The sequence below is a fragment of the Saccopteryx leptura genome, chromosome 1 (assembly GCF_036850995.1).
Source record: "Saccopteryx leptura isolate mSacLep1 chromosome 1, mSacLep1_pri_phased_curated, whole genome shotgun sequence".
Taxonomy (NCBI): Eukaryota; Metazoa; Chordata; class Mammalia; order Chiroptera; family Emballonuridae; genus Saccopteryx; species Saccopteryx leptura.
Window position 1 is genome coordinate 378,475,482 of NC_089503.1, and position 27,751 is coordinate 378,503,232.

Here is a 27,751-nt window from a genome sequence, read left to right on the forward strand (position 1 = left end):
GAAGGCCACAGCACGTGGGGTTGAACTGCTGCCTTGGCCCCGAGAAGCCTGCTGTGTGTTTAAGTGCAAGACTGTCTCCCTCTGAGTGGAAACTCCTCGGGGATACAGGCCGCATCCTTCCATCTGCATCAGCATCACCGCTCCCTGGGCATCGCCGGGTGCACCTGCTTCATGACCGCGCGTCCACTGCATTCTCCCCTTAGTCTTTTGTGTGGTCAGGGGTTCTTGTCACCACTCACGGAGAAGGGAATGGCACCGCACTCCCCCTGCCCAGGCCTAGCCCGGTGCCAGAGGATGTAACTGTGGGTTGGCAATGACACGGCTGGTCCAGGCTTCTGCTGCCCATTGGCTTCCCTGCCCTGCCTCTGCGGCTCCCACCCCCATTCCGTCCTTGCGTCCTGCCACACTGACCGCCTGTGAGCTCCCCCTCGGCCCCTGCACAGGCCTACCTCATCTCTCCTCTCCCATCTTCCTACCCACATTTCCTGTCCCAGCTCCAGCCTCTCCTCCAGGGAGACCTCCAGGAGCACTCTGGTGCCCCTGACTACTATCATAATTGGCATCTAAGACTATGTTTTATTAATAGCTATTATGTGCTCAGGGTTTAAAATGTGCCGGACACACTATTTTTTTTAATTTAATTTTTTAAAGTGAGAAGTGGGGAGATAGTGAGACAGACTCCTGCATTTGTCCCCATGGGGGTCCACCCAGAAACCCCTGTCTGGGGCCAATGCTCAAACCAATCGAGCTATTTTCAGTGCCCAGGCGGATTCTTGAACCAATTGAACCACTGGCTGCAGGGGGGGAAGAGAGAGAGAAGGGAGAGAGAAGTAGATGATCACTTCTCATGTGTGCCCTGACCAGGAATCGAACCTGAGACCTCCGCATGCCGGCCTGACACTATCCACTGAGCAAACTGACCAGGGAGCCAGACACCTTTTTATGTATGTTATATTATTAATCTTCTCAACAAGCCAGTGATGATCACCTCCACTCTAGTCTACAGACAGGGAAACCAAAGCCCAGAGAGGTCAAGATGCTTTCCCAAGGCCATAGAGCGAGCAAGAAGCAGAGGCAGGACTTGAACCCTTATTGGGCTGACTCCTGTGGGGCCTGAGTTGACTCGTTCGTTGCAGCACTCAGCAGATCTCCATCAGGTTCCCAGCCAGACAACCAGCTCTCTGAGAACACAGCCTGCCCTGCCCTTCTCTGGGCCCCGCCCACAAGACCCTTGGCCCCGCCCACAAGGCCTTGGCCCGCTCCCGAGCTGAGAAAGCAGCCTGATGGAGACGTCGGAGTTACAGACCTGCGAGTGGGAGGGGCACTAAGCCCCGGTGGGGTGGGGTAGAAGCCTTTCAGTCTGGGCCAGGAGCTCCAAAGGACTCGCGCCCAGTCTACCTCTGTGCCGTCCTGTTAGTCTGGCCCATTTATGAAGGAGGCCAGCCAGGCCACTCCACTCTGCCTAGGACAGAGGGCATTTCAGCCCTGCCTGCCACCACAATCACCTTCTCAGGAGGGGCTGTTTTTCTAAACTTTTGATCCTTAGGTGGAGACAGACTGCAGGTGTGGAGGGACCTGGGCCTGTGTGATGGGATGTTCCTGTGACTACCATGTGGTCTGTGTCGCTGCCCTTGCCGGACCTCTAGGCGTAAACATATCTGAGGAGTGGCCTGTGTGTGCCCTAGTGTGCCTGCCCGTGCTCAGGTGTGTGCTTGTGTGAGCGTGAGTGTGGGTGTGCGCGCGCATGTGGTCGCTGTGAGTTCCTCGCCTCACACAAGGGCCTCTCTGTCTTTGCTGCTCTGACTCCCTTTCCCATCAGAAGGCCCCTGTTAGATTATTTTTATAGGGTGTTTCGGCCTTTTTGCTCTGGTTCCCTCTGACCCTCAGCGGCTATTCCAAGCCCCAACTCAGCTCATTCTGCCTCGACCAGACGGCAGCGGGGAACTCTGAGGCCAGTGCCTAATTCCTGGCTCTGAGACGCTCTCTACCTCAGTTTCCCCATTGGGAGTCTCAAAAAAAGGGGGGGGGGTGAAGCCAAAGTAAATAGTGTCACCAAGAAAGCTGAGACTAACCACTCCGCTTCCCTCTTCTCTTCCCCCCTCTGGAAACCCATGGTTTCTCATTCTTAGCACTTCGTCTGTTAACTTCTTTGATTCTCGCTCAGTTTTCTCATCTGTAAAATGGGGATAACAACAGTATCTAACTCAGAGTTGTGAGGATTAAAGCATAAAGCTTCTAGACCAGCATGTGGTACCTAATACAAGCTCCTTAGCTGTAGTCATTACCATTACAAATCCTTCTGGAGCCTTCGTAGGCTCCAGCGCTGCCGTCTCTCCAGATTCCCCTCCCACCTCTCACCCCCTCTCCCGTTTCTACACTGCTCACAAAAATTAGGGGATATTTTTCATAGGTCACAAGTCGGAGGAGTCTGGGAAGCCCCCTCAACAGAAGGAACCGTTTCTGCCCTAGGATAGAGGCTGCTCTCTGGGACATGGGGTTGCAGGACTGTTGTTCTTAAAGGACATTGAGCCCCCTTTTCCCACATCCCCCACCCACTTCCTTCCGGGTTGGGCAAGTTTGCCGAAGGTGGAACATAGGGTCTCCTTTGTCTAAAGCGCCCTCTGCTGGTCGTTGGCGAAAGGCCCTGGGCAAGGGTGGCCACCAGTTAATGGTAAGGAGGGAAAGGGGACTTCTGTCCAATGCAAAACCCAGAGAGCTACCTTCTCGCCCTCAAAATGTCTGCTTCGAGTATCCTTTTTTTCCAACCTGAGAACAGGTTCTGAAGATAGCTTTCCTCTCCCCCTCAGGGCAGAAATGCTAAGAGAAGGACAAGCTGCCAGCCACAGCTAATGACCTGCCCTAATAGCTGCAGATAATAGGGAGAGAGGCTAGACAGCACGCAGAACTTCCTGACAGCAAAGCATGATTGGGTGTGGGGATGGAGAAGTTCTTATTTAGAAGGAAATCATGGGGGTAGGGGAGCTGGTGCCCTTCATAGAATCTGTCAGGTCACTAAGAAAATTGTCTGTAAGCCCAATATATGCAGAAGGCCCACAGCAGCCACCTGTTCCTTATATTGCAAGACCCTCTCCTCTGCCCAAGTCCAAGAGAGATCTTTACCCATGTCCAAATGCACTGATGAAATATCTATGAGAGGAATACAAAAATCAAAACAAAAACTCTGGTTGAAGCAGGGGAAACTGCAGTTAGACTGCCGGGAGAACTGTCCTGAGTGAGGCTGAGGGTGTTCTCATGCCTTTAGCCTCTGTGGCCAGTTTGTAGAACAGACCTTTTTCTTCTAGAGTGGAGTGAAGAAGCTGGGAGCCTGGCAGCCAGCATTCCTGGTGGCCTGGGGGTTCTAGGGGTCTGGTGGGCCCCGGAGGGGAGAACAGGCACGGTGAAATTATGGCCATGTGTTTTGTTGCATTGTAGAGAATGCTACTGTCCAGATTACATGAAGCTAGTTGTGTGTCCAGAACCCGGCAGCTTCCACCAAGGGCAGGGACAGAGGACAGTGCACAGCAGTCCTGCTTTTTTATAAAGTATTTGTGGGCTGTCCTGCAGGTGGAGAGGGGACTCTGCCACCCCAGGCTGAGCTCCTTCGGCCTGATCTGGCCAGGACGTCAGAGATGCCCTAAGAAGGGACAGGTGATCCACCCCAGGCTCTAGCCAGTGTTGAGAATCAGAGCCAGGAAGGAGGCAAAGTAGATGGGGTGAGACAAAAGAGGGGGCATGAGAGGGACCAAAGGGAACAGATGATGATGGGAAGGACAAGGCAGGCCTGGGACAGAGAAGCCGCAAAGACTCAAGCGCCAGATACCACATCCCCTTTCCTGCCCCCCTTTTCCCCAGGTTTGGCTTTTGGAAAGTTCCAGCAGTTGTTGACTTGTGAGAAGGGAGATGGATTCTAGTATACTTTCTCTACACCCCTCCCTCTCCTGAACCATGCCCCCAAGTACAGCTGACTCCTGAGTGACACCTGCTTGAATCCCACTTATATATGGTTTTTCCCAACAGTTAGCCCTCCACATTCACCCCTGGATTCAACCAAGCTCAGATGCAGAGGACCAACCGTATGCATTGTGGTTTTGCTCTATGTCGTTTTATATAAGGGACTTGAGGGTCTGTGGATTTTACTATCTGGGGGGGGGGTCCTGGAACCAATACCTGTGGATACCTAGGGGTGACTGAAGTTTTGGGGGAGTCAAAAGTTATACATGAATTTTCAACTGTGCCTACTAACCCCAGTGCCCCTACTAACTCGAGTTTTTCCAGGATCATTTGTACACTCCATCCTGGGCCTTACCTCAGAGGCCTGGGGGTCCCTATCATGACAGGTGTCAGGACTCGCACCTTTGGACTCAGCAGCTTAGGCCAATTCCTCCTTTTTCTTCTTTCCACAATCGCCCAGGGTCCCCTTTACACAGGCCAGAATAATGCCTTTTCTGACCGAGCCCAGCAGAACAGACATTGCATCATACACGGGCACACACGGATGGATCCGCTGAGTCCTACCCCGTTACTCGATGCCCCCACAGACATGGGTGATGGGCCCAGATAAAGGTGTCCTGCAGGAGGCCTCCATGCTAAAAAAACACCCTGGCAGGAACTTGTATTTCAAACCTGGGAAGGAACAGGGGCATCACGACTCTGGGAGAAGAGAACGACGGAGTGATCCGACCAGAGACTGCCCGGATGCCGAGTGGAAGGGAGCCGCAGGAGCAGGGGCACTGAAGGCCCGGCTGTAAGCCTGTGGCTGACCCGTGCCCACACACACACGCCCACTCACGCACTCGCAGAAAGCACCCCACAGGAGCCCCTACTGTCCAGCTGTGCCTCCTGCCCTCAACTCCGGAGCAGAAGACTCTCCACTTTAATGCCCCGCCCTCACCTGGTGACACACGCCGGCCCGGTGTATAGAGGAAGTTTAATATTTCTGTGCTGGTCAAACAAAACACAGGTGGGGAGGACACAGTGGAGGGGGCGGAGGGCCCCCTGCCTCTCGAGAGGGAAGGCTTGTGAAGGGGTGTGTGTGAGGGTTTCTTGGGAAATAGTCCAAGGAGTCTTCTCAGCAAAGGGGCCTGGCCTGGGGTGTCATGAGCATCCCACATGTCCAGTCCTTGGCCTCAGGTCGGGATCCCCCATAGGGGGTCTGTGGAGAGTCTCACTTTTCCCAGCTCCTTTGCTGGAATCCACACTCCCAGCGTGATGGGGGACTTGGTCCTAGAGAGGGGTCTGGTGAGCCCCCAGGAAGCAGCCCAGGGTTGGGACTAGGGCTCACGTGCCCGCTGCCCAAGGGGATGCAGGGGCTGAGGACGGCCCACCTCCTCCCCTAACCCCCTTTCCCTCTCCCAGGCTGGGCAAGGGCAGATGGGAGGTGAGCAGGGGGCAGAGGAGGCCCCCAGCCCCTACTGAGTCCCAGGGTCCTCAGGGTGGGGTGGAAAAGGGGTGGAGAGGGTCTTGGCCACCAACAGACACTGTAAACTTTGGTTTAAAACAATAACTTAAGTGGAGGGGGGGCTTCCAGCCTGGGGCTGGGGTAGGGAGCAGGAGGAGCAGGAGGTACAGGGAGGCGACAAAGGAAAAAGCCAACAAAAAGTTTTGGTTTTTGCTTCCGGCATAAGAAAGGTCTTTGGTCATCCGTTTAACTGGGGGGACAAGGGCAGAGGTGCCGAGGGGAGGGTGAGGAAGGACTGTAACAGGGGACCTATAGGCTGGGGCGGGGACGACCTGGTGGGTCAGAGCTGCCACCAAATTAATCCCATCCACCCTCCAGCCTGGCGTCAGCCTGGCCTTTCCCGCGCCAGAGGCAGGATGCCACCTCTGCCCCAACTTCAGCCTCCAGGGTGGCTGGGCTCCCTTCCACGGCCCCAATCCAGAAGTCCGCCTGGCACGGAGCCCTCCGGAGGTGGCAGCAGGGGCCTCTCCCTACGCTTGCTCCCTGGCCTGCGGGGCAGCCGCAGGGGCACTGGTGAAGGCTCCGTGCAGCCGGGGTCCCATCTCCGGTCAGGAGGGGCTAAAGCCAGGTGGCCCTGCTCCCATGGACCCCACAGGGCACACAACTTGTGACCCCCCCCCCTCCCGCTGTGGATTTTGGATGGGCACAGTCGAGGGGCCTGATTTCTTCTGGGGACAGTTGGAAACGTCAGTTCCACCACCCAGGCCAGGGCGGGTAGGAGTGAAGGGTAGAGAATTTTTTCTTCACAGTTTGGAAAAGAAGGTGGGAGGGAGCACAGATTAGGGGAGCGCGGGGGGGGGGGGCGGCTCCGGCTAGGAAAACACTACCAGAGCCAGGTGCGAGGGGCCCTGGGTCTGAGGGGGTGGCTTAGCCCCGCCTGCGGGTCTCCATGGCACTGCGGGGCCCTGTAGGGAGAGCTGGTGGGGAGGAGGGCCCTGCTGCTGGTGGCCGGGAGGGCTTGAGGAGGGGTCTGGGCCCTCCGCGTCCTCTGCTGGTCCCAGACCAGGGATCCTGTTTCCCCTTGGGGGCGGGGCCGTCCCTGCCCTAAGCATCTGTCAGTCAGGTCACATTGGGAGTTGCTGGCCCAGCCCCACCGGCTGAGTCCCGGAAGTGCCTTGAGGTTTGGGTGGGGCTGTGGAGTGGGGGTGGGTGGGGCCTGGGCTCCGGGCGGGGTCTCACCCCTGCCCTGCCCGCCCCTCGAGGCCCTTAGGAGAGTTCCTCTCCCGGCAGCTCCTCCTCCAGGTCCCTGTCTTCTGCAGGCCCTGCGGCGCTGGGGTTGGGGGGGCCCGGAGGGGGGCCCGGCCGTCTGTCTTCCTCCGCCTCCGCCGGCTCCTCTTTCACCTGCACCTGGTGGCTGGACAGGAGGCGGGAGGGGTCACGTGGGCACCTTGGTGGCCCTTCCTTGCTCCCCCTGAAAACCCATCGGGAATTTTGGGGGTGAAGTGGGGTGTCCACAGCTGGCCTCCCCAGGACCCCAGCCTCCCGGAGCCTCTAGGGCCGGATGTCTTAGGTCTGATGGAGCTCCCCCAGGGCTCTTCGCCAAGGGAAGGGGAGAGAAGAGAAGAAGGGAGAGAGGGGTGAGGAGGAGGAGGGGAAAAGGGCACAAGAAGAAAGGGGGGAAAGGAAGGAGAGATGAAGGAGAGAGAAAGGGGAGGAGAGAAGGACCAGGGGAAAGGAGGGAGGCCACGTGTCCTGGGAGGAGAGGTACGGTGGGGGCGCAGTGGGAGAGGCCCCTCCCTGACACCTATGGGCTCTGGGGGGGATGCTGTGTGCTCACCTGTACTGGGGTGGCGAGAGGCGAGGCGGGGTGCTGCTGCCATTGCTGGGGAGCGGCTCCCCGGGGGCCCCCACGTCATCATGGCTGAGCGGCAGCAGGCTGCTGGCGGAGCCGGGGTTCAGCATGCCAGGGCTGTTGAGGATGGGGAAGCTGCTCTCCGCCAGGGCAGCCTGGAGGGACAGTGGGCCTGTCAGTGCGCTGTCCCCAGTAGCTTCTGTCCCTTCCCCACCCCCAGGGCCTCCCATGGGTCTGCCCCCCCATCCTGCTGGCAGGTGCCATGGCAGCGCCCAACCCAGACAACGCCTTTCGAACACCACACCTCCCAACGCCAGAGCTCCGACCCTGACCTTCTCCTTTCACGCTGTCCTGACCTGGCCCCTTTCCAGGAGGCAGGACCTCCAGACTGACAAGCCAGGGAGACTCCGCTGGTTATGCCACCCTCCCTGCCCTGCGCGCTGCCCTGCTCTATCAGGCCTCATCTTGAAAGCAGAGGCACCCCCCCTGCAGCTGAGGTGAGTAGAGGGTGGGGGCTGGCCACCTAAAGTAGTCTTCCCTCCCCTCCTGCTAAGATGGGCCTCTGCAGGGAGGGGGGAGGTCTCCCCAGGCCCTGTGTGTTGAAGGGAAACCCAGGGGGGGGGGCACAGGGGCGTGGCTGGTGGGCCCCCGGAAGGGCCCAGACACCTGGTAGCTGGCATTCAGTGCTCCATAACCGAGGCCGGAGATCATGTTCTTCACCAGTGTGGGGCTTCTGGAGGAGAGAAGGAAGGGTTTGGGTCGTTCATCCACTTCCTCCTCCCTCACCCCTTGACCCTGGCTAAGGGCCTGTCCCATTCACAGTCCTGGGGGGGGGGGGCAAGCAGGGTCGGCCACCATGTGCTGAGCCAGTGGGCCCCATCTTCCTCAGTCCTCTTGCTGGCCTGGCAGAGCAGGCCCCAGCAGCCCCCCACACAGGGGAGGAGCTGGGGCTTCAGGGGATCGGGGACGTGTCTTGGGGCTGGTACGTGGGGCAGCACCCCCGCCCCCCAGGCCTGTCTTCACATTGTGCCGTCCCAGCACTCTCTCTAGTCTAGTGTTTCCGACATTCGGCAAGTCCAAGCTATAGTAGCCTCAATTGTCCTGTGTTTTTCAAATCCACACATTCTTGCTATCCTGAATTTGGGGACACCTTGTAGGTCTTGTGCTCAGCTGGTCACCACATGCTCCGTAACACAGACCTTTCTGCACAGGAAGATGTGCGGGAGTTGGGTCAGGGAAAGCAAGGGTTCGACACTGTGCCTCTTCCAGTGATTACCCCCAGTTTATAGAGCGTCTCAGAGAGGTTAAGGAACTGGCCCAAGGTCACACAACTGGTAAGAAGTAATTTGAACCCAGGCCTCCTGATTCCACGTTGGTAATGGGACATGAAGGTACCAAGTGTGACTGGCACATGGGGATACTCAGAAGGGGGATGGCTTTCCTTCCTCTTCTCAGGCCCCACCCCTGCCCCACCCCCCACAGCTGCCTGGGAGTAGACTCCAGGAAGAAGGACTCTTTGAGGACAACAGGCACCCGCACAGAGATACCCATCTAACTTGCCCCAGACCTCTCTCTCCGGACCCCAGGCCTCAGGGCCAAGAGGCACAGGCAAAGGGTGGCCCTTGTGGGGGTGTCCGGGGTAGGGAGGCCTTGGGGGCTGGAAGGGAAGCCCAAAGAGGAGGTCTGAGACTCTCGCAGGTTCCTCAGTTTCCAGTCAGAGTGCTGTGTGGTTGAGATCACAGAACAGGAGGTCAGAGACTCGGCTCTGCTCGGTGACCTCCCTCCGGCCCCTGCCCTCTCTGGACTCCTCTCCTGTCAAATGAACAGGGAGGGCCCACGGGTCTTAGACGCGGCCTCCGCCTGCGATAAGGCGGGGGAAACTGGCTCCGGGGGGTGGCAGCTCCCTCACCCACAGCCAGTGCCTGACATCCGCCATGTCCCAGCTCTAGTCACGCTACCTGGGGCCTCTGTCCCCTTCGAGCACCCGGTGTCCCTTGGATCCTTCCCTCAGTCAGAGCAGTAGACTACAACATAAATGTCCTTTTCTAACCACCTGTCATTTCCAGATTCCATTCCCCCTGAGCTCCTGCCCCCCTTTTCTCCCCACCTCACCCTCAAAAGTAGGAAGGCTTTGGTGCACTGGAGGGGGAAGGGAGCGACCTGGACCACGCTCCGGTGGGTGCGCCCTGCCCGGGGTTCGGGCCCACATACCCCGTCATTTTTGGTGGTCTCCGCTTCTGATACTCGCGCTCGTCCACGGTCCACACGGCGCCCTTGACGTTCTCCACACGCACGAAGCACTTGTGCAGGCTGAGGTTGTGCCGCACAGCATTCTGGGGGCGCAGGGACAGGGGACAGGTGCTCAGAGGTAGCCCGCTAGGCCCCGCCTCCACCCAGGGGCACTCAAACAGGAAGGCCCTTGTCCCACCTTCCCTCAAACAGGGACGGGCAGGGGAGGGGTCGGGGAGAGGAGACCTGGCCACAGGGGTTCAAAGGCCCCTCTCCGCCCTTGGAGCCAGGGGTTCCCGGCGTCTCCACTACTGACAGCCCACTGCATTCTCTGCCCCCTTCTTGCTGCCAAACTCTGGAAAACTGTCAACCAACTTAACGATGTGGAGTCAGTCACACTGTTTTTCCACGTCATTCATCAGACACGTAAGCTGTTACTCAGGGCTTCTGATTATCAAGAGGTCACTCTCAGGCCTTGGCAACCCCAGTGAGCTGGGACACCCTATCTCATGTGCGCACAGAATCTCCATTAAGCACCGAAAAGTTCTGGGACTAATGCAGGAACCCTCACGGCAGCCATTCTCCGCCTCTGGGAGGGCGGGAGCCATGGCCCCGAGCTGTGCCTCAGAACAGACAGCTTGTGGACAGCGTGAGGTACACAGCAGCAGAGGCCTAATACATGTTGAAACAGACCGGGAGAAAGGAGGGCGTGGGTTTAGCCGCTGTAAGGCAGGAGGAGAGAGCAGAGGAAGTCTCCTGGCCACTCCGACCTCCTCCTGGCAGGGTCACTTCTAGAATTGAGGTCATCTGGTTTGTAGGACACTTGGGTGAAGGTGGGGGTGCTTGGCCCAATTCCCTGCCCTCCCCACCTCGGGAGCCTAGGCCAGAGCCCTAACCCACCCACTCCCTTCCCACCCGGTCCCTCTGTCCTGTCCTGTCCCTGCACTCTTCCCTCAGCTTCACCAGCCCCCTCAGCTGTCCCTGTTACCTGTCCTCCCTCACCCCCCTTTGTCCCCATCTTGTCTCCTCTTTACATTTCTAAATGGAGAAGAAATCAGGCCGGGCGGGCAGTCGGTGGGTGCCCCTGGAGATCCCCTCTCCCTCTCTCCTTTCCAACTCTTGCCACTTGCAACTGGCCCGATTTCATTACCAATTTTAATTTGCCTCTAATTAAATCCTGTGTATTTTTCCGACTCGCTTGCTAATCCACGAGGGAGGCGGGCGGCTGGAGTGGAATCTCTTGGAGCGATAATTACAAAGGGCCTAATCACGCCGGGGCTCCTGCCTCGGAATAAATTTGCCCGCATTACGGGGCTCCGATCCTCCGCTTTGCAAATGAGAATGACCCCAATTTCCGAGGATGGCCTCACCGGGGCTTTTTTCCCTCATTTCGAAGCCTGATTCGTGATGAGAGACTAATTCGTTACGCTGAAACATTAACGGCAATTTAAGGGGTCTGGCGGGGGCTGCGTAAACAAAAGGACGGGCCCACAACATGGGCCCTGGAAGGGGACGAACACGGGGGCGGGGGGGGGGGGCTGGAGAGGACCATGGCAGATGGCAGCTCTGTCCCCGGATGCACAGCAGCTGGCCTGGCCAATGCCAGCTTCCGCCCCTCCTGCCCTGGTCTGAAGTGGACAGCATCTCAGGGTGGAGGCCAGAGAGGCGAAGAGGACGGAGGAAAGGAAGCCGAAGCAGTTGAGGCGGGACCTCAGGGGAGATAAGTGGGGGGCAAGAGGAGGTGCAAGGGAGAGAGCTGGGTACAGACAGGGTGCATTTCCCAAGTGATGTGAACGAAGCTGCGAAACTCCTGACGGTCCAAGTGGACCCCAAGCCGAGATGGAGTCTGCTGAGCCATGAGGAGGGCACAGCCAGGGCCCCAGGGTGGCGGAAGCAGCAGCCAAGCACTGCTGACCGGGAAGATCACCCATCCGGTCATTCCGCCAGCTTCCCGTTGAGACGCAGGCTCGGTGACACGGGAGATGGAGATGAAGACTCCGGAGCGAGACGTGCCGCTGAGGGGACCCAGGCCGGGCAGCCAGTCGGAGGTGCTATGAAAGGCCAAGGGGGCCTGGGCTACGGAGGAGGGTAGCTTCAGCACAGTCACCAAGGGGCTTAAGGAAGTCACCGAAACCAGTTCCCCTGATCTCAAGGAAAGGAGAGTAAAACCGCACTGAGGTGGTGCAGTCCAGAGAGAACAGGAAAAGGAGGGTAGGTCGGTGGGTGGTCCTCTGCCCCCAAGGAAGAGACTGTTTTATGGAAGTGAGGCTCTGTCTACATTGTGACCTCTAAAGGCAAAGGATTAATATGCAATATCAGAGTAAACTGTTAGGTAATAGCCGTAATGGTTCATATGGGACTCTGTCATTTACAAAGCCCAATATCCAACTGGCCTGGAGGTTGGAGACTGCACTAGGAGGGCCCCAGGAAGGCCCCGCAGGCTAGAGACAAGGCAGGACTGTGGTTGGCAGGAAATGACATCACTCACAGCCAATCAGAGCAGCTGTCCCAGCCTCACAGCTTCTCACCCCAGCTTTGGGAACTGGGCGTGCGGGATACGGAAGATAATGGAGCAGTCTCTCCTGCTGCACTCAGCACATTCCCAGAGTAGAGAAGGCTGGACCCTGTGCAGGCCTGGTGGGGAGGGGGCCTTAGGTGACACTTGTTGAAACGTGGTGGGATGGGGAGAGGCAGCCTGTTTAACTGCAGTTTCTGCACTGGCCAGCAGGGGGACCCAAGAGCCAGGGATCCGAGTAACGTTCTGGGATAAGGACGACTCCTCAGGTGTCTAAACTTCCCCATAGGGCTCAACACTCCCCTCTCCTGTCCCCACTCCTCCCACCACTCTGCTGCAAAGACCCTAACCTCACCCATCAGACAGACAGACATAGGCTCACCAACACAAGTACCATCTTGGCTACAAGAGAAACAAATGGCTTAGCAGCTCAGCCCACATCTCCGTGTCCTATTTTTCTAGGGTCCCTCCCTTGCCTGCCTCTAGTCCCTCAGGAAAACTCTTAGGGGGTGAAGGTGCCAAAATGACTAATTGGATGGAGACAATTATCTTTCTGCAGCCAATGGCAGAGCTGGGGGAGAGTGTGGCTGCCTGTGTTTGTGCCCAGCGTATACACAGTCCACGGGTCCCAGTCCATCCACGTGTCCCGGCCTGCCCTCCCCACCCCACCCCATCCTGAGCTCAGAGCAAGTGTCTTCAGCCAGGATACTGGACCCTCAGGGTCCCTGGGGCCCCTACTTCATGCAGTCTTTGGGGCCTGTGGGGTAACACTCTAGAGGAGAGAAGGGCTTCTTCCCAGAAAGAAGGCAGTGCAAGGCTAGAAGGGAGGGATCATTAAGAAGCAGTTAAAGAGCCCTGGCCGGTTGGCTCAGTGGTAGAGCATTGGCCTGGCGTGCAGGAGTCCTGGGTTCGATTCCCGGCCAGGGCACACAGGAAAAGCACCCATCTGCTTCTCCACCCCTGCCCCTCTCCTTCCTCTCTGTCTCTCTCTCTTCCCCTCCCGCAGCAGAGGCTCCATTGGAGCAAAGTTGGCCCGGGCGCTGAGGATGGCTCTGTGGCCTCTGCCTCAGGCGTTAGAATGGCTCTAGTTGCAACAGAGTAACACCCCAGATGGGCAGAGCATCGCCCCCTGGTGGGCGTGCTGGGTGAATCCCAGTCGGGCACATGTGGGAGTCTGTCTGACTACCTCCCTGTTTCCAACTTCAGAAAAATACAAAAAAAAAAAAGCAGTTAAAGAACATTCCATGGCCTCGAAAAGGTGAGGGTGGAGGGGCATATAGCCTAGCCTGAGCTCTGGGCGGGCCATTTCTGTATGACTGCCTCTCAATCAAGCATCCTTTTTTTTTTTTTTTTTTTTTTTTGTGGCAGAGTCAGAGAGTCAGAGAGAGGGACAGATAGGGACGGACAGACAGGAAGGGAGAGAGATGAGAAACATCAATTCTTCGTTGCGGCTCCTTAGTTGTTCATTGATTGATTTCTCATATGTGCCTTGACTGGGGGGCTACAGCAAACCGAGTGACCCCTTTCTCGAGCCAGTGACCTTGGGCTCAAGCTGGTGAGCCTTGCTCAAACCAGATGAGCCTGCGCTCAAGCTGGCAACCTCAGAGTCTCGAACCTGGGTCCTCCACATCCCACTCTGACGCTCTATCCACTGTGCCACCACCTGGTCAGGCTCAAGAATCCTTAGTTTTAAAGGGATGTGACGTCTGAGGGTGACTGGAGCCCTGGGCCCCGCGAGAGGGGCATGCCTCACCTTCCAGGTGGCAGTGTTCCTCCGGAAATAGGCGAACATCCTGGTGAACCAGTTATAGATCTCGTTCAGGGTCAGCTGCCTGTCGGGGGTTTCCAGAATGGCCTGTGGACAAGGAAGACCCAAGGGGACCCTCAGTCTGGGCTCAGGGTCCGAGGCTTGTGTCCTCTCCCTGAGGATCGCCCTCTTTAGCTCGGCCACGAACCCACCCTGAGAGAAGAGGGACTCAAGGTGGAAGCCTGAGGACAAGGACTGTTCATACAGGGCCCTGAGCAGGGCAGGCTGGGTCCAGCCCAGTCACAAAGGGAACACACGCCCCAAGGGCTACGCGCTTGTGCGAGGGGCACACGAATTTCTCAGGAGAGAAAAGGACTCTGAGGGCCCCTGCCCTGGAGTGGGAACAAAAGCAGTATTCTTGAGACAGATATCTAGGTGGCAGGGGCTGTTTGGAATTGATCCCGATTTTGGCAAAGGGCATCCTCTGAAATGGGGGTGTCAGAAAGACCTAGAGAGAGAGAGAGAGAGAGAGAGAGACAGACAGGGACAGGAAGCTGACTTAAAGTGATCATAAGTCTATCAGAAAACAGTCTCATGAGAGTGCGCGTTCGTGGAAATGAGAGAATGAGTACAGTGGGTACCAGGAGATCCCAGAGAAACGGTCACGTGACCAGCTGGAGCCTATCTGAGAGACCTAGGACTACGAAGGGAAATGTGGGTGAGCAGAGGGGACAGCCCCAACAGGGAACATTATGTCCCCTGGCCCAGGATCCTCCTGCAGGCTGGGGCCCTGAGGCCAGGGCGCGGCCCGGGTGCCATCCACTGGCCCCTCTGCTACCTTCCATGCTCACCTGGCGGATGAGGGAGGCGTAGGTGAAGGGGGGCCTGACGTCAGCGTTCTTGTAGAACTCGTGATTTTGGGCCAGCTCTGGGGAGACAGGTAGAGGATCAGGTAGCTATTTGTGGGGCCCAGCTTGGGGGGGAAATGCTCTTTCCGTGGCCCTTACCTGAGGAGATGGGGGAGCAGAACTTGTCGCTGCTCCTCCGGCGGGCAGGGCCCCCGCTGTGCAGGGAGGCAGAACCCAGGCCTGGAGGCCTCAGGGGGGTGACAGGGGCAGCAGCTGAGGTGGGGGGGTGCACGAGGCCATCTGGGAACGAGTCTGCTGCAGAGACGGTCACCTTGGAGAATGAGGAGCCGGGGACTGGGATCAGCTGTGAGCAATGGGGAAGGTGCTGAGACCAGCTGGGAGGGCTGGTAAGGAGGGGTCAGGGAGCTATGGAGGTGGTGAGGGAGGCCGTAGGGAGGGGTCAGGGAGCTATGGAGGTGGTGAGGGAGGCCGCAGGGAGGGGTCAGGGAGCTATGGAGGTGGTGAGGGAGGCCGTAGGGAGGGGTCAGGGAGCTATGGAGGGAGGGGTCAGGGAGCTATGGAGGTGGAGAGGGAGGCCGTAGGGAGGGGTCAGGGAGCTATGGAGGTGGAGAGGGAGGCCGTAGGGAGGGGTCAGGGAGCTATGGAGGTGGAGAGGGAGGCCGTAGGGAGGGGTCAGGGAGCTATGGAGGTGGTGAGGGAGGCCGCAGGGAGGGGTCAGGGAGCTATGGAGGGAGGGGTCAGGGAGCTATGGAGGGAGGGGTCAGGGAGCTATGGAGGTGGTGAGGGAGGCCGTAGGGAGGGGTCAGGGAGCTATGGAGGTGGAGAGGGAGACCGCAGGGAGGGGTCAGGGAGCTATGGAGGTGGAGAGAGAGGCCGTAGGGAGGGGTCAGGGAGCTATGGAGGTGGTGAGGGAGGCCGTAGGGAGGGGTCAGGGAGCTATGGAGGTGGTGAGGGAGGCCGCAGGGAGGGGTCAGGGAGCTATGGAGGTGGTGAGGGATGCCGCAGGGAGGGGTCAGGGAGCTATGGAGGGAGGGGTCAGGGAGCTATGGAGGTGGTGAGGGAGGCTGCAGGGAGGGGTCAGGGAGCTATGGAGGTGGTGAGGGAGGCGCAGGGAGGGGTCAGGGAGCTATGGAGGTGGTGAGGGAGGCCGCAGGGAGGGGTCAGGGAGCTATGGAGGTGGTGAGGGAGGCCGTAGGGAGGGGTCAGGGAGCTATGGAGGGAGGGGTCAGGGAGGCCGCAGGGAGGGGTCAGGGAGCTATGGAGGGAGGGGTCAGGGAGGCCGTAGGGAGGGGTCAGGGAGCTATGGAGGGAGGGGTCAGGGAGGCCGTAGGGAGGGGTCAGGGAGCTATGGAGGGAGGGGTCAGGGAGGCCGCAGGGAAGGGTCAGGGAGCTATGGAGGGAGGGGTCAGGGAGGCCGTAGGGAGGGGTCAGGGAGCTATGGAGGTGGTGAGGGAGGCCGCAGGGAGGGGTCAGGGAGCTATGGAGGGAGGGGCCAGGGAGCTATGGAGGTGGTGAGGGAGGCCGCAGGAGGGGTCAGGGAGCTATGGAGGTGGAGAGGGAGGCCGTAGGGAGGGGTCAGGGAGCTATGGAGGGAGGGGCCAGGGAGCTATGGAGGGAGGGGCCAGGGAGCTATGGAGGTGGTGAGGGAGGCCGCAGGAGGGGTCAGGGAGCTATGGAGGTGGAGAGGGAGGCCGTAGGGAGGGGTCAGGGAGCTATGGAGGGAGGGGTCAGGGAGCTATGGAGGTGGTGAGGGAGGCTGTAGGGAGGGGTCAGGGAGCTATGGAGGTGGTGAGGGAGGCCGTAGGGAGGGGTCAGGGAGCTATGGAGGTGGAGAGGGAGGCCGTAGGGAGGGGTCAGGGAGCTATGGAGGGAGGGGCCAGGGAGCTATGGAGGTGGTGAGGGAGGCCGCAGGGAGGGGTCAGGGAGCTATGGAGGGAGGGGCCAGGGAGCTATGGAGGGAGGGGCCAGGGAGCTATGGAGGGAGGGGCCAGGGAGCTATGGAGGGAGGGGCCAGGGAGCTATGGAGGTGGTGAGGGAGGCCGCAGGAGGGGTCAGGGAGCTATGGAGGTGGTGAGGGAGGCCGCAGGGAGGGGTCAGGGAGCTATGGAGGTGAGGGAGGCCGTAGGGAGGGGTCAGGGAGCTATGGAGGGAGGGGTCAGGGAGCTATGGAGGTGGTGAGGGATGCCGCAGGGAGGGGTCAGGGAGCTATGGAGGTGCGGGAGGCCGTAGGGAGGGGTCAGGGAGCTATGGAGGTGGAGAGGGAGGCCGTAGGGAGGGGTCAGGGAGCTATGGAGGGAGGGGTCGGGAGCTATGGAGGTGGTGAGGGAGGCCACAGGGAGGGGTCAGGGAGCTATGGAGGTGGAGATGGAGGCCGTAGGGAGGGGTCAGGGAGCTATGGAGGTGGTGAGGGAGGCCGTAGGGAGGGGTCAGGGAGCTATGGAGGGAGGGGTCAGGGAGCTATGGAGGTGGTGAGGGAGGCCGTAGGGAGGGGTCAGGGAGCTATGGAGGTGGTGAGGGATGCCGCAGGGAGGGGTCAGGGAGCTATGGAGGTGGTGAGGGATGCCGCAGGGAGGGGTCAGGGAGCTATGGAGGTGGTGAGGGATGCCGCAGGGAGGGGTCAGGGAGCTATGGAGGGAGGGGTCAGGGAGCTATGGAGGTGGTGAGGGATGCCGCAGGGAGGGGTCAGGGAGCTATGGAGGTGGTGAGGGAGTCCGCAGGGAGGGGTCAGGGAGCTATGGAGGTGGTGAGGGAGGCCGTAGGGAGGGGTCAGGGAGCTATGGAGGGAGGGGTCGGGAGCTATGGAGGGAGGGGTCAGGGAGCTATGGAGGTGGTGAGGGAGGCTGCAGGGAGGGGTCAGGGAGCTATGGAGGTGGTGAGGGAGGCTGTAGGGAGGGGTCAGGGAGCTATGGAGGTGGTGAGGGATGCCGCAGGGAGGGGTCAGGGAGCTATGGAGGTGGTGAGGGATGCCGCAGGGAGGGGTCAGGGAGCTATGGAGGTGGTGAGGGTGGTCGCAGGGAGGGGTCAGGGAGCTATGGAGGTGGTGAGGGATGCCGCAGGGAGGGGTCAGGGAGCTATGGAGGGAGGGGTCAGGGAGCTATGGAGGTGGTGAGGGATGCCGCAGGGAGGGGTCAGGGAGCTATGGAGGTGGTGAGGGATGCCGCAGGGAGGGGTCAGGGAGCTATGGAGGTGGTGAGGGAGGCCGTAGGGAGGGGTCAGGGAGCTATGGAGGTGGTGAGGGAGGCCGTAGGGAGGGGTCAGGGAGCTATGGAGGTGGTGAGGGAGGCTGCAGGGAGGGGTCAGGGAGCTATGGAGGGAGGGGTCAGGGAGCTATGGAGGTGGTGAGGGAGGCTGCAGGGAGGGGTCAGGGAGCTATGGAGGTGGTGAGGGAGGCTGTAGGGAGGGGTCAGGGAGCTATGGAGGGAGGGGTCAGGGAGCTATGGAGGTGAGGGAGGTGCAGGGAGGGGTCAGGGAGCTATGGAGGTGGTGAGGGAGGCCGTAGGGAGGGGTCAGGGAGCTATGGAGGTGGTGAGGGAGGTTGTAGGGAGGGGTCAGGGAGCTATGGAGGTGGTGAGGGAGGCTGTAGGGAGGGGTCAGGGAGCTATGGAGGTGGTGAGGGAGGCTGTAGGGAGGGGTAGGGAGCTATGGAGGTGGTGAGGGAGGCTGTCCAGAGGGGAAGAGCCACTCACTGGCTGGCTGAAGGGCTTGGGCTCAGAGGGCCGCATGTGCAGATGGGCCATCATGGCTTGTAGCCGCTCGCTCTCCTTGGCAAGCTGTGGAGGGCGGAGAGGCTGGAGGTGAGCTGGGCTGCACCTGGAGGCAGCCAGGTCCTCTGCCTCCTCCACATGCCACCAGACTCCCCAGGAAGCCCCCATTCCCACCCATGTTTGCCTCCCAGCCTCTGCAGCCCAGCTCCTGCTGTCCTAGTCCTCTCTGTCCCCTCACACCCTCAAGGCCAGGACGGGATCGCCTGTTCCCTGAAGCCCTCCTTGCTTCTCCTCCAGACTTCGTGTTCCAGACTCTCCTCATCAACAGTCGGGGGCCCTCTTCCTAACAGCACATGCCTCTTCTCCCCAACAAGGGCAGAAGCTGTGGCTGAACAACACCCAAGTTCAGCGGCACTTGTGGGCGAGGGGGTCCTCATGCACTGAATGGAGACACCGGAATGGATGAATGATTCATTCACCCCCATTCATAAATTCAACAGATCTTTCCCAACTAGCAATCTCACGGGAGGGTCCTCTGCTAGGTGCCAGAGGGAACTGGGTAAATATTGATTGGCTGCCTGGCAGTCTGTCCTGAGGAGCCTTCCAAGTACTCTTGCGTTACAGAACTTAGACTCGGGAGCCAGACTGCCTAGGTTCTAATCCCACCTGCTCGCTGGGTGACCAGAGGCAGGTTACTTTACCTCTCTGAGCCTGTTTTCTGTCAAGTAGGGATAAAAATAATACCCATCACATAGGTTGTTTAGAGGATTCCCTGAGTTATATAGGTCAAGTATTCAGGACGGCACACAGAAAGTCCTCCATGTGTTAGCTATGAATATTATTTTTGTTTTTATTAGCATGAGTCTCTTTCTGGATGCCCAGCAGAGATAATACTGACCCTGGTTTACCCCTCAGAATCCAGCTGCCTACACCTCAAAATTATGGTAATTAGGACCTAGAAAATGAAAGATGCTGACTTTGACCGTATGGCCCCTTCTATTAGACTCCCCCAAAACCCTCCTGGGAAGTCAGTGCAGTGGGCGGGGCAGGGGCTGGCACCCCTCCCCCAACACCGCTCACAGCCCCGCCCCCTCAGAGCTCCGCGCACCTGGATCTCCAGCTGCTGCACCACCTGCATCTGCACCCGGCACTGGGCCGTGCTCCGGTCGTCCAGGGCGTGCTCTGTGTTGAGGTGTCTTCAGGAGGAGGAGGGGGCGGAGAAGAGAAAGTTGGCCCTGGGTTTCCTGCTGTCACCACCCTCCCATCCCATCCTCTAAGCCTGCCCACCGCCTGCAAAGCAGACAGACCGAGAGATACAAAGAAGGGAAAAGGGGTGGAGGGGAAAATGGGGCGAAGGAGGAAGCCGCTTTCTAGTCACCCTCCTTTGATGTCTTTGCTAAAATCCCAGCGACAGAGAGATCTAATTGCAAATGAACTAATTAAGTAAACCTCTGACGAAGCGTGAAAACAATTTGTTTGACCCTGATGCTGCAAGGGTCTGGGAGACAGCGGAGTTAATCAGTCAGTGACAGAGCCTGGCACGGCTGTGGCAGCTGGCCGCCTGCTGCCAGCCGCCTGTCTGCCTCCCGCCCTGCCTGTCCACTGGCCAGGGCTGTCACTAGGCCATCACTCTTGGGGGCTGAGGCTGGGGGGAGGGCAGCGGGGGGGCCTCTCCTCCTCACACCCTCACCCTGCGGGCTGTGCAGCCTGGGGACAGGTGGGGCGGCTGGAGAAGGCAGGCTGCTGGGTGGGTGGGCAGGCAGGTGGGGGGGAGGGGGAGGTGACCAGGGCAGAGAAGGAACTAGGTCCCCCTGGGGGAGGACAGCAGGACAGCTGGTGGCCGGAGGCCCAAGAAGGGACAGGCTAGATGGTAGGCTGGGAAGCCTGGGACTGGGGGGTGGAGTGGGGGAGAATGGGGTGGGTACCTACTTGATAAATTGGCCCAGGTCTTCACACAGGGTCTCACAGCCGGGCCACTTGCACTCTCCGTGTCCATAGAGTGGGTGGGAACCAGGGGTCTCCTCATGGGAGGAGCTAGGAGAGGGGACCAAAGCGGTAGTCAGGGACCCTGAAGACCCCAGCAGCCCCAGATCCCCCGCTGGTTACGCTTCTGCCCCTAACACAGGTTTTCCAGAGACCTAGCACGATCCTGTGTGCCCTGCGAGCGAGGCCCACTTCCAGGTCCCCGAGCTCCGCCCTCCCTCCCAGCCCGTGGAATGCCATCCCTAGAGGCCCAGGTGTGTCCTGGGGCAGGTCTTCAATGCCCCCTCCCAACCTGGGCCCGTACCTGTCTCTCCGAGGTGTGAGCACAGTGGGCTGTCCATTGGGCAAGGTGTGGTGGGAGAGCGGGGGTGAGACTTTGGGGGGGGCGGCAAACGAGGTAGCGGTGGTGGCCGTGCCAGTGAGGTCCAGCCCCTCCTGCTTGACACTGTCCTCAGCGGGCTGCCCAGGGGCACCCTCGCCCTTCCATAGCTGGGGCAGGTCCGTGGGGCACACGGCTGCTGAGAGAGGAGAGAGGCCGGCAGGGCCCCAGGGACACGAAGAGCCTTCCCATCTCACCCCTAGGAGCAGGGGATGCCAGCTCCCGGGTACAGTGGGGGGGAGGGGGCGGCTGGAAGGGGAGGGGTGAGCTACTCACCTTGTGGGAGGGTCTGGAGAGGCCCTGAAGCTTGGCTGGGCTGCAGGCTGACCAGTCCCTGTCTCTGAAGGTTGAGCAGATGCTGCTGCTGCAGCTGTTGCATTTGCAGGAGCTGCTGCTGGAAGGCCAGCTGCTTGTTCCCCAGTGCCTGGTGGGGGGCGCGAGGGGGAGGGCAGAGAGGGGTGCCATCGGCCTCAGGTGCACTATCTGGCACCCACCCTGCGCCTACCCCCTCCCAGGGCCGCTCAGCCCCCGGCCCTGCGGGTGCAGTGTCCGAAGCTGCAGCTTCCCTGCTCCCGGCCCAGCTTCCATAGGGCTGCATGCCTCCTCGCAGTAAACACACGCATGCACGCACGCACACACGCACGCGCGCAAACACACAGCCAGACCCAGACGCGCAGCACGATGCCTCCTCGCTCCCGCCTCCCTCCTTCTGGTGCTTAGCGCCTGCTCTGGCTCCCGCACCGCAGCTGTGCACGCCTGGGGGGGGGGGGGCGCTCTCATCACAATGATCGATGAGCCTGTCAGACTCCGGGGGCCACTCCTGCCTGGCAGGCACCCTTCCCACATGCCCGGGGTGCCCCCCTTCTGCTCTGAGGGGGGGGGCTTTCCCCCTCCAGCTCCTCTCTTGCTTTTTAGATACAGAGAATCACAGAGCCTGATGGGACTTGAAAAGATCAACATCAGCTGGTCATTAGGACCCGGCTCAGGGAACAGTCATATCCCTACTGCTGGGGGGCACTTTCACACTCGTTCTAGGTCTCACCCACAAGTGCTCTCCTTCCAAATCTGCCGCAACCCGCCCCCCCCCCCCCCACGATTCAGTTCTTCACAGGCACTGACAAGTCAGGCTGTCAGCAAAGTCTTCCGAGCCTGTCATGGATGCTTGGGAGGCAGGGACGTCTCTGCCTGCCTGCGCGCCCACCCGCCTGCCAGCCCGCCCTGGGGGTGGGGGCTGGCTAGTCAATAAACCCAGCCTGGAGATAATGCAGAGAATGCAGCGATTACCAGACCCTTGAGGAGGAGGCTGAAGCACAGGGGAATGACTGGGTGTCAGCAGGGCAGCCTTCCCGGAAGAGGCAACTGAGAACTTGGTTGTGATTTGGCCAGCAGGAGGGAGGCACATGTCTGGGACAAGGGGTCAGGGCAACAGGGCCTGGTATGGAAGCTCAGGAGGCACTGTGGCCCCGATGGGGCAGGGGGTGTAGGCTGGGCGGGGCCAGATATTGTAAGAAGGGGTAAGAGTTGGGCAGGCACAAGTAGTTTGCTGAGCAACTAATAGATTCTTAGGACCAGAGTGGAAGACTGAGCTGTTGGGTCACTAAGAAACAAGTGGGCAGGAAGAGGGCACAACACAACAGTGAGGTAGCTGGTTATGATTGTGGACCACGTGACACTCATATACACGTGTCTACACACGTGTGCGGAGACAACACAGGGCTCTGTCTCCCTGCTCTCCCTAGCTCAGCAACACAAGGCAAGGAGGGCACGGAGTGGGGATGAGGGGAGTGGAGAAGTGTGAGCCCCGTCCTCCGGGCTCTTCCCGACGTCCCCCACTGTGCCTATCAGGCATCCTCTCGGACCTGTGGGACTCCCAGCGGTGGCCAGGAGTGGGCTGCGGCTGCGCTGATGGCCAAGGCCCTTCCTGGACCCCTTACCTCTTTGGGTTGCTGCTTCCCAGCCTGCTGTTGGGTGAGGAGCTGCAAGTGGAGCTGTTCTTGCTGCTTCTTGTAATACTCCTGCAGCTGGGCGGCGGGAGGCCGGGTGGGAGAGGGTTACTACGGGCAGCAGACTGCGGCCCCCAGAGCCCCCCAGCCCTGTGGCGACCTAGCTCCCGGAGGCAGGAGTGGGGAGCCTGACTGGAGCGGGACATACGTCCTGGCAGGGAGATTTCTGCTCTGCGAGAGCTTCCGTGAGCAGAGAAGGGAGAGGGGAGCTCCATCCCACACCACCCAGCGCCCCCTGCCTCTTGGTGGGCCTCCTAAATAGGCCAAGGTGCCAGGAACCAGGATGTTCCAATACTTCGCCCTTCCATGGGGTTGTGGAGACAGAGCTGGGGCCAGCACCAGGGAGGAAGTGCGGAGGTGGGGGGGTTGGAGGGGTGGCTCTGCTGCGGGAGAGGCCTGACCTCTGACCTCCCCCCACTGCCCTGGAGGAATGCAGATCAGTAGGGCCTGGGCAGTCTCTCTGGTTTCTGCCACTCAGTGATGTTGGTAGTAAACAGGCTAAGGCCCTCCCACACACACACACTTCTCAGCTGCCCTGGGCAGACTCACCTGCTGGAGCATGAGTGCTTGTTGCTGCTGCAGCAAGGCCTGCAGCTGTGGGGGTGACAGGATCTGCTGCATCTGCTGAGGGGTCAGCATCTGTGGGGACATCATGGCCACCGACACGGGCACCTGCGGGATCCGGCCCCGTTAGCCTGCTCACCTCAACCCCACCCCGGGGCGGGGGGGGGGGGGCAAGTGCCTACGGCCCCACCTACACTACAGCGGAGGCTCCAGAGTGAATCTGCTTGGGTTGAAGTTATAGCTCTGCCAACTCCTCACTGGGTGTCTTTGGACAAGTGACTTGCTCCCTGTTTCTATTAAAAATGTTTTTTAAAAAAATTATTTGTTGATTTTGGAGAGAGGAAGGGAGGGAGACGGAGGGAAAAACATCGATCTGTTCCTGTATGTGCCCTGACGGGGAATCGAACCCACAACCTTTGTGTGTCAGGACGACGCTCTAACCAACCGAGCTATTCAGTCAGGGCACTCCCTGTTTGCTTGTTTGTGGAATGAAAACAGCAGCAGTGCTGGGACACTGTGAGCTGGGCCCGGAAGGGAGGGCAGCCTATAGCCACGGGAGGATTCAAAACGTGGCCCCCACAGCAGGAGCCCTGGACTTTGGCTCTGCTCACAGACAGGTCACATACGCCAGCACACCTGTCCAGAGGGCAAAGAGGCCCAGGAATGCTGAGGGTGCCGTTCTTGGTGTATTTGTGTGTGGGGGTGTAGTTAATTCTCTGGCCGGGTGGAAAGAACCCGAGCAGGAAGTTAGGAAGCAGACTTCTACTCCCAGCTCTGCTCCGAACCTGCTGTGTGACCCCCAGCAAGTCACTTGCCCTCTCTGGAGTGTCAGTTTCCTCAAACGTCAAACAGGGACTGGATTATAACATATGACTCCTTCCTGCTGGGACATGCAGGATGCTCAAAGCAGAGCAGCTTTCTGTCCCCCGCCCTGTTAGGCTCTAGAACAGTGGTCCCCAACCTTTTTTGGGCCATGGACTGGTTTAATGTCAGAAAATATTTTCACGGACCGGCCTTTAGGATGGGACGGATAAATGTATCACGTGAACGAGACAAGCGTCAAGAGTGAGTCCTAGATGGATGTAACAGAGGGAATCTGGTCTTCTTTTTTTTTTTTTTTGTATTTTTCTGAAGCTGGAAACGGGGAGAGACAGTCAGACAGACTCCCGCATGCGCCCGACCGGGATCCACCCAGCACGCCCACCAGGGGCAACGCTCTGCCCACCAGGGGGCGATGCTCTGCCCCTCCAGGGCATTGCTCTTTTTGAGACCAGAGCCACTCCAGCGCCTGGGGCAGAGGCCAAGGAGCCATCCCCAGCGCCCGGGCCATCTTTGCTCCAATGGAGCCTCGCTGCGGGAGGGGAAGAGAGAGACAGAGAGGAAGGAGAGGGGGAGGGGTGGAGAAGCAGATGGGCACTTCTCCTGTGTGCCCTGGCCGGGAATTGAACCCGGGACTTCTGCACGCCAGGCCGACGCTCCACCACTGAGCCACCCGGCCAGGGCTGGGAATCTGGTCATTTTTTAAAAATAAAACATTGTTCAGACTTAAATATAAATAAAATGGAAATAATGTAAGTTATTTATTCTTTCTCTGTGGACCGGTACCAAATGGCCCATGGACCGGTACCGGTCCGCGGCCCGGGGGCTGGGGACCACTGCTCTAGAGGACGCTCAGAGAATCCGGCTACAGGCTCAAGGGAGCAGGGGAAAGCAGTCACATCTCTCTTTTCCCAGCCCTGCCTCCCCTGAAACCTCCAGGCTGTGGGGTCACAGCCAGGGAGGCCCAAGTTGCAACACTGTCCTAATGGCCTTTCAGCAGGCCAGTTTTCCTGAAGGGGCTCCCTGCCACCCCGTCACTCTGAAAGCGCACGAGCCTCTCTCACCTGTCTCATGCCCAGGCTGTGCCCAGTGCATGGCAGGTACTCACTGAGTGCTGTTCTCCTGAGCTGAAACACCTCCCCCAGCAGATGAAGGCCCCTGCCAGCCTTGTGGTGGGGAGGGAGGGGCACAGGGTGGCCCAGTCAGGGAGGAGTACCCTGCCGGGACTTGTCTTGGTAACATGTGACAGCTTAGGACCCCAGGGGACTCAGGGCCTCTGTCACCTCCCCTCAGTCCCATGGGCAGGGCAGGGCAGGGGAGGAGGAGTTGGGCCCCTTGGCCGGGGCAGTACTCAGTTAGGGAATCCCCAAGCAGTGGAGCAGCCAGGGAGGTGCGGGAAGTCCCACTGTCCCCAGCTCTTCTTGTCCCATAACTGGTGGCTGAGACCATCCCTGGACTTTCCCCCATTCCCCCACCATCTCTGCCCACATCCCAGGAGGGGCACTGCCCGGCTCTTAGCCACGGACATCCTGTGGGAAGGGGCCCCAAGGGGCCTCTACCACGGATTCCTCAGTAGCAGGCTTGGGATCCGTTCAAGCCCATGCCTGCATACTCCATGGCTCCTGGCGTTCCCACAGCCCACCTGCCTGCCCCACGCTGGAGCAGGTCCTGATGAGCATTATGGAGAGCGCGTGGAAGCTGAACCATCCCAGGAGCTGAAGGGTGGATGGGGCTGGAGACCCCAGAGCCCAACCTCCCTCTTTACACTGTGTCAGAGGGGACTCTGGAAAGCCAGGCTGCAGGGGTGTTCTGGTCCTCACTCTCGGAGGGGCCCTAGCACAGGGGACAGGCAGTGGCCTAGGCCCACCCCGCTTGCAGAACCAACCGCAGTGCGACCCCCGAGGCAGCTGGGCTGCTTACCTGTCCTTTCTTTTCTCCTCCCGTGGGGGCACCCAGCATGGTGGTGTTGAGCTCAGAGCCCTAGATTTCTGAGTCACGTGACCTAGGTTTTGTCTTTGACGTTGACTATTCTTTGAAATCACCAAGCCTCACTTTCTCTGCTCTCTAACTGGGATTTGAAACACCTGCCTGCCCCGCCTCATGGGACAACACAAGAGGCTGTGGTTGACTGTGATTACGTGCCAGGCCCTTGGCTGAGCCTTTAATGAGTATGAGCTCCCTGAATCCGCACAGCAACCTCGAGAGGAGGGTAGCATCATTGTTACCATTTTACAGAATATAAAACTGAGGCCTGGAGACGTTAAACAACGTGCCCTGCCTCAAAGGGACAAAGGAAGGAGGGGTGCGTGAAAGCGATCTGTACGTCACTAAATTCTACGCCATTGTAAACACAAACTACTTTTAAAAAACATTCTGAATTTCCCTTTCCCCCTCTTTTCCAGTCTTCTCCACTAGGGCACCTTCAGTACTCAAGGGGCCCCGGAGGTCACTAGGTGACAGGGGTCACTTAGAACAAAAGCGACGGGCCTCCCATTCCGACGGCGGCCGGAGCCGCGCCAGAGCTGGACCGGGCTCCCAGCGAGGAGACCGAGACCGGCCACCCAGGTCTTTCCAGGCACCAGGAGTGAGTCACTTGGAGTGGCATGTGAGAAAGGATGTGGCACTTCCTTCCTTGGGGCTTTCCTACATGGAGGCAGGGGGGGTGGAAGAGGTGACCTTGGAAGGCCTCCCAGCCCCCACCATTCCTGCCACGTGGTGGAGCTGCTGGCCCGGCAGGCAGCTGCGGAGATAGATGCGGATGGATTACCTTCTGTGGACTTGTCTGTAAGGTGGCCCAGGAAGGTCAAGAAAGTTCAACAAGTTGGTTGCCGCATACGGGTCTCCTGACACAGCCAGCTCCCCTCCCGCCCCCTGGGGCTCTGAGCACGGAGACAGAGCTCCCCTGCTGTCCCCACGGACTCCTCACCAGGCCAGGATGTGTCAGGATGGGCACCGGGACTCGTCAGCTCAGCAGAGCCTGTGAGTCACCGTCTGGAGAGTGGCCAGGGCGGCTACATGCTCACTGAAGCCCTGGCAGCGGGAACTCTGGGCTAAATGCTGGCAGCCGCCTCCAGCCCCTCCTCCAGGGCCCTGCTCAGGCCCGGGGCCCTCCACCCACCCTGACTGCAGTGTGCTGGGCTGGATGGCATGACCGGGAGGAAGAGGGACGGTCCTGACACAGAGGAAGCTTATCTGGGGGCTGAGGGTCGGGATGGTTGCACCAGGGTACGAACCCAGGCCCCAAACAACCGCTGCCATTCAGGGTCTGGGTCCCCGGGGGATTTCGGAGACTGGGCCAGAGCTTGTTTTAGGTTACCTCCCCTTGTGTGCGACCCGAAGGGGGTCCTCAGACTCTTCTAAGCTGAATCTGCAAAAAAGATCGTGGCGGGACACTAAGGAGAACTTCTAGAAATGCCACGAGGGTACACGTCAGGGACACTGAGACGATGAGACCGAGGCGGGCGGGGCTCAGGGCCTGGCCTCGGCACCCGTCTCCTGTGCTCCCGGCTGCCTGCCTGCCTTGTCTTCTGAGCGGACCTCTCCCTGCCCGGCAGCCAGGCCTGGGCACCGCCTGGGCAACCTCTAGGCTGGAGCTGGAGACCTGCCCTAGTTTTAGAAACTCTTCTGAAGCTGGCTCTAGGAGAGGGTGGTGAACATGGGGAGGCAAGTGTGGGCAGGAAGCCCCTTCC

The 27,751-nt window shown here is 59.5% G+C and overlaps 1 protein-coding gene across 4 annotated transcripts in view; it reads right to left on the bottom strand.

Moving 5' to 3' along the window:
* Nucleotides 1–5,620: 5,620 nt before the first annotated feature.
* FOXP4 (forkhead box P4) overlaps nucleotides 5,621–27,751 on the bottom strand; it is a 57,154-nt gene continuing 35,023 nt past the window's right edge. Inside the window, exons 4-17 of one of the 4 annotated variants that reach the window (XM_066359461.1) lie at nucleotides 23,229–23,351; nucleotides 22,611–22,697; nucleotides 20,953–21,100; nucleotides 20,602–20,812; nucleotides 20,244–20,348; nucleotides 19,423–19,510; nucleotides 18,297–18,380; nucleotides 14,749–14,953; nucleotides 14,593–14,669; nucleotides 13,748–13,849; nucleotides 9,462–9,583; nucleotides 7,917–7,983; nucleotides 7,236–7,405; nucleotides 5,621–6,812 (exon numbers count right to left, since the gene is read on the bottom strand). In XM_066359461.1, the coding sequence (XP_066215558.1) occupies nucleotides 6,665–6,812; nucleotides 7,236–7,405; nucleotides 7,917–7,983; nucleotides 9,462–9,583; nucleotides 13,748–13,849; nucleotides 14,593–14,669; nucleotides 14,749–14,953; nucleotides 18,297–18,380; nucleotides 19,423–19,510; nucleotides 20,244–20,348; nucleotides 20,602–20,812; nucleotides 20,953–21,100; nucleotides 22,611–22,697; nucleotides 23,229–23,351 (1,737 nt within the window). In that variant the 3' untranslated portion in view covers nucleotides 5,621–6,664. Of the gene's footprint in view, nucleotides 6,813–7,235; nucleotides 7,406–7,916; nucleotides 7,984–9,461; nucleotides 9,584–13,747; nucleotides 13,850–14,592; nucleotides 14,670–14,748; nucleotides 14,954–18,296; nucleotides 18,381–19,422; nucleotides 19,511–20,243; nucleotides 20,349–20,601; nucleotides 20,816–20,952; nucleotides 21,101–22,610; nucleotides 22,698–23,228; nucleotides 23,352–27,751 lie in introns of all 4 variants that reach the window. The other 3 variants (XM_066359460.1, XM_066359462.1, XM_066359463.1) reach the window with 3 other exon arrangements.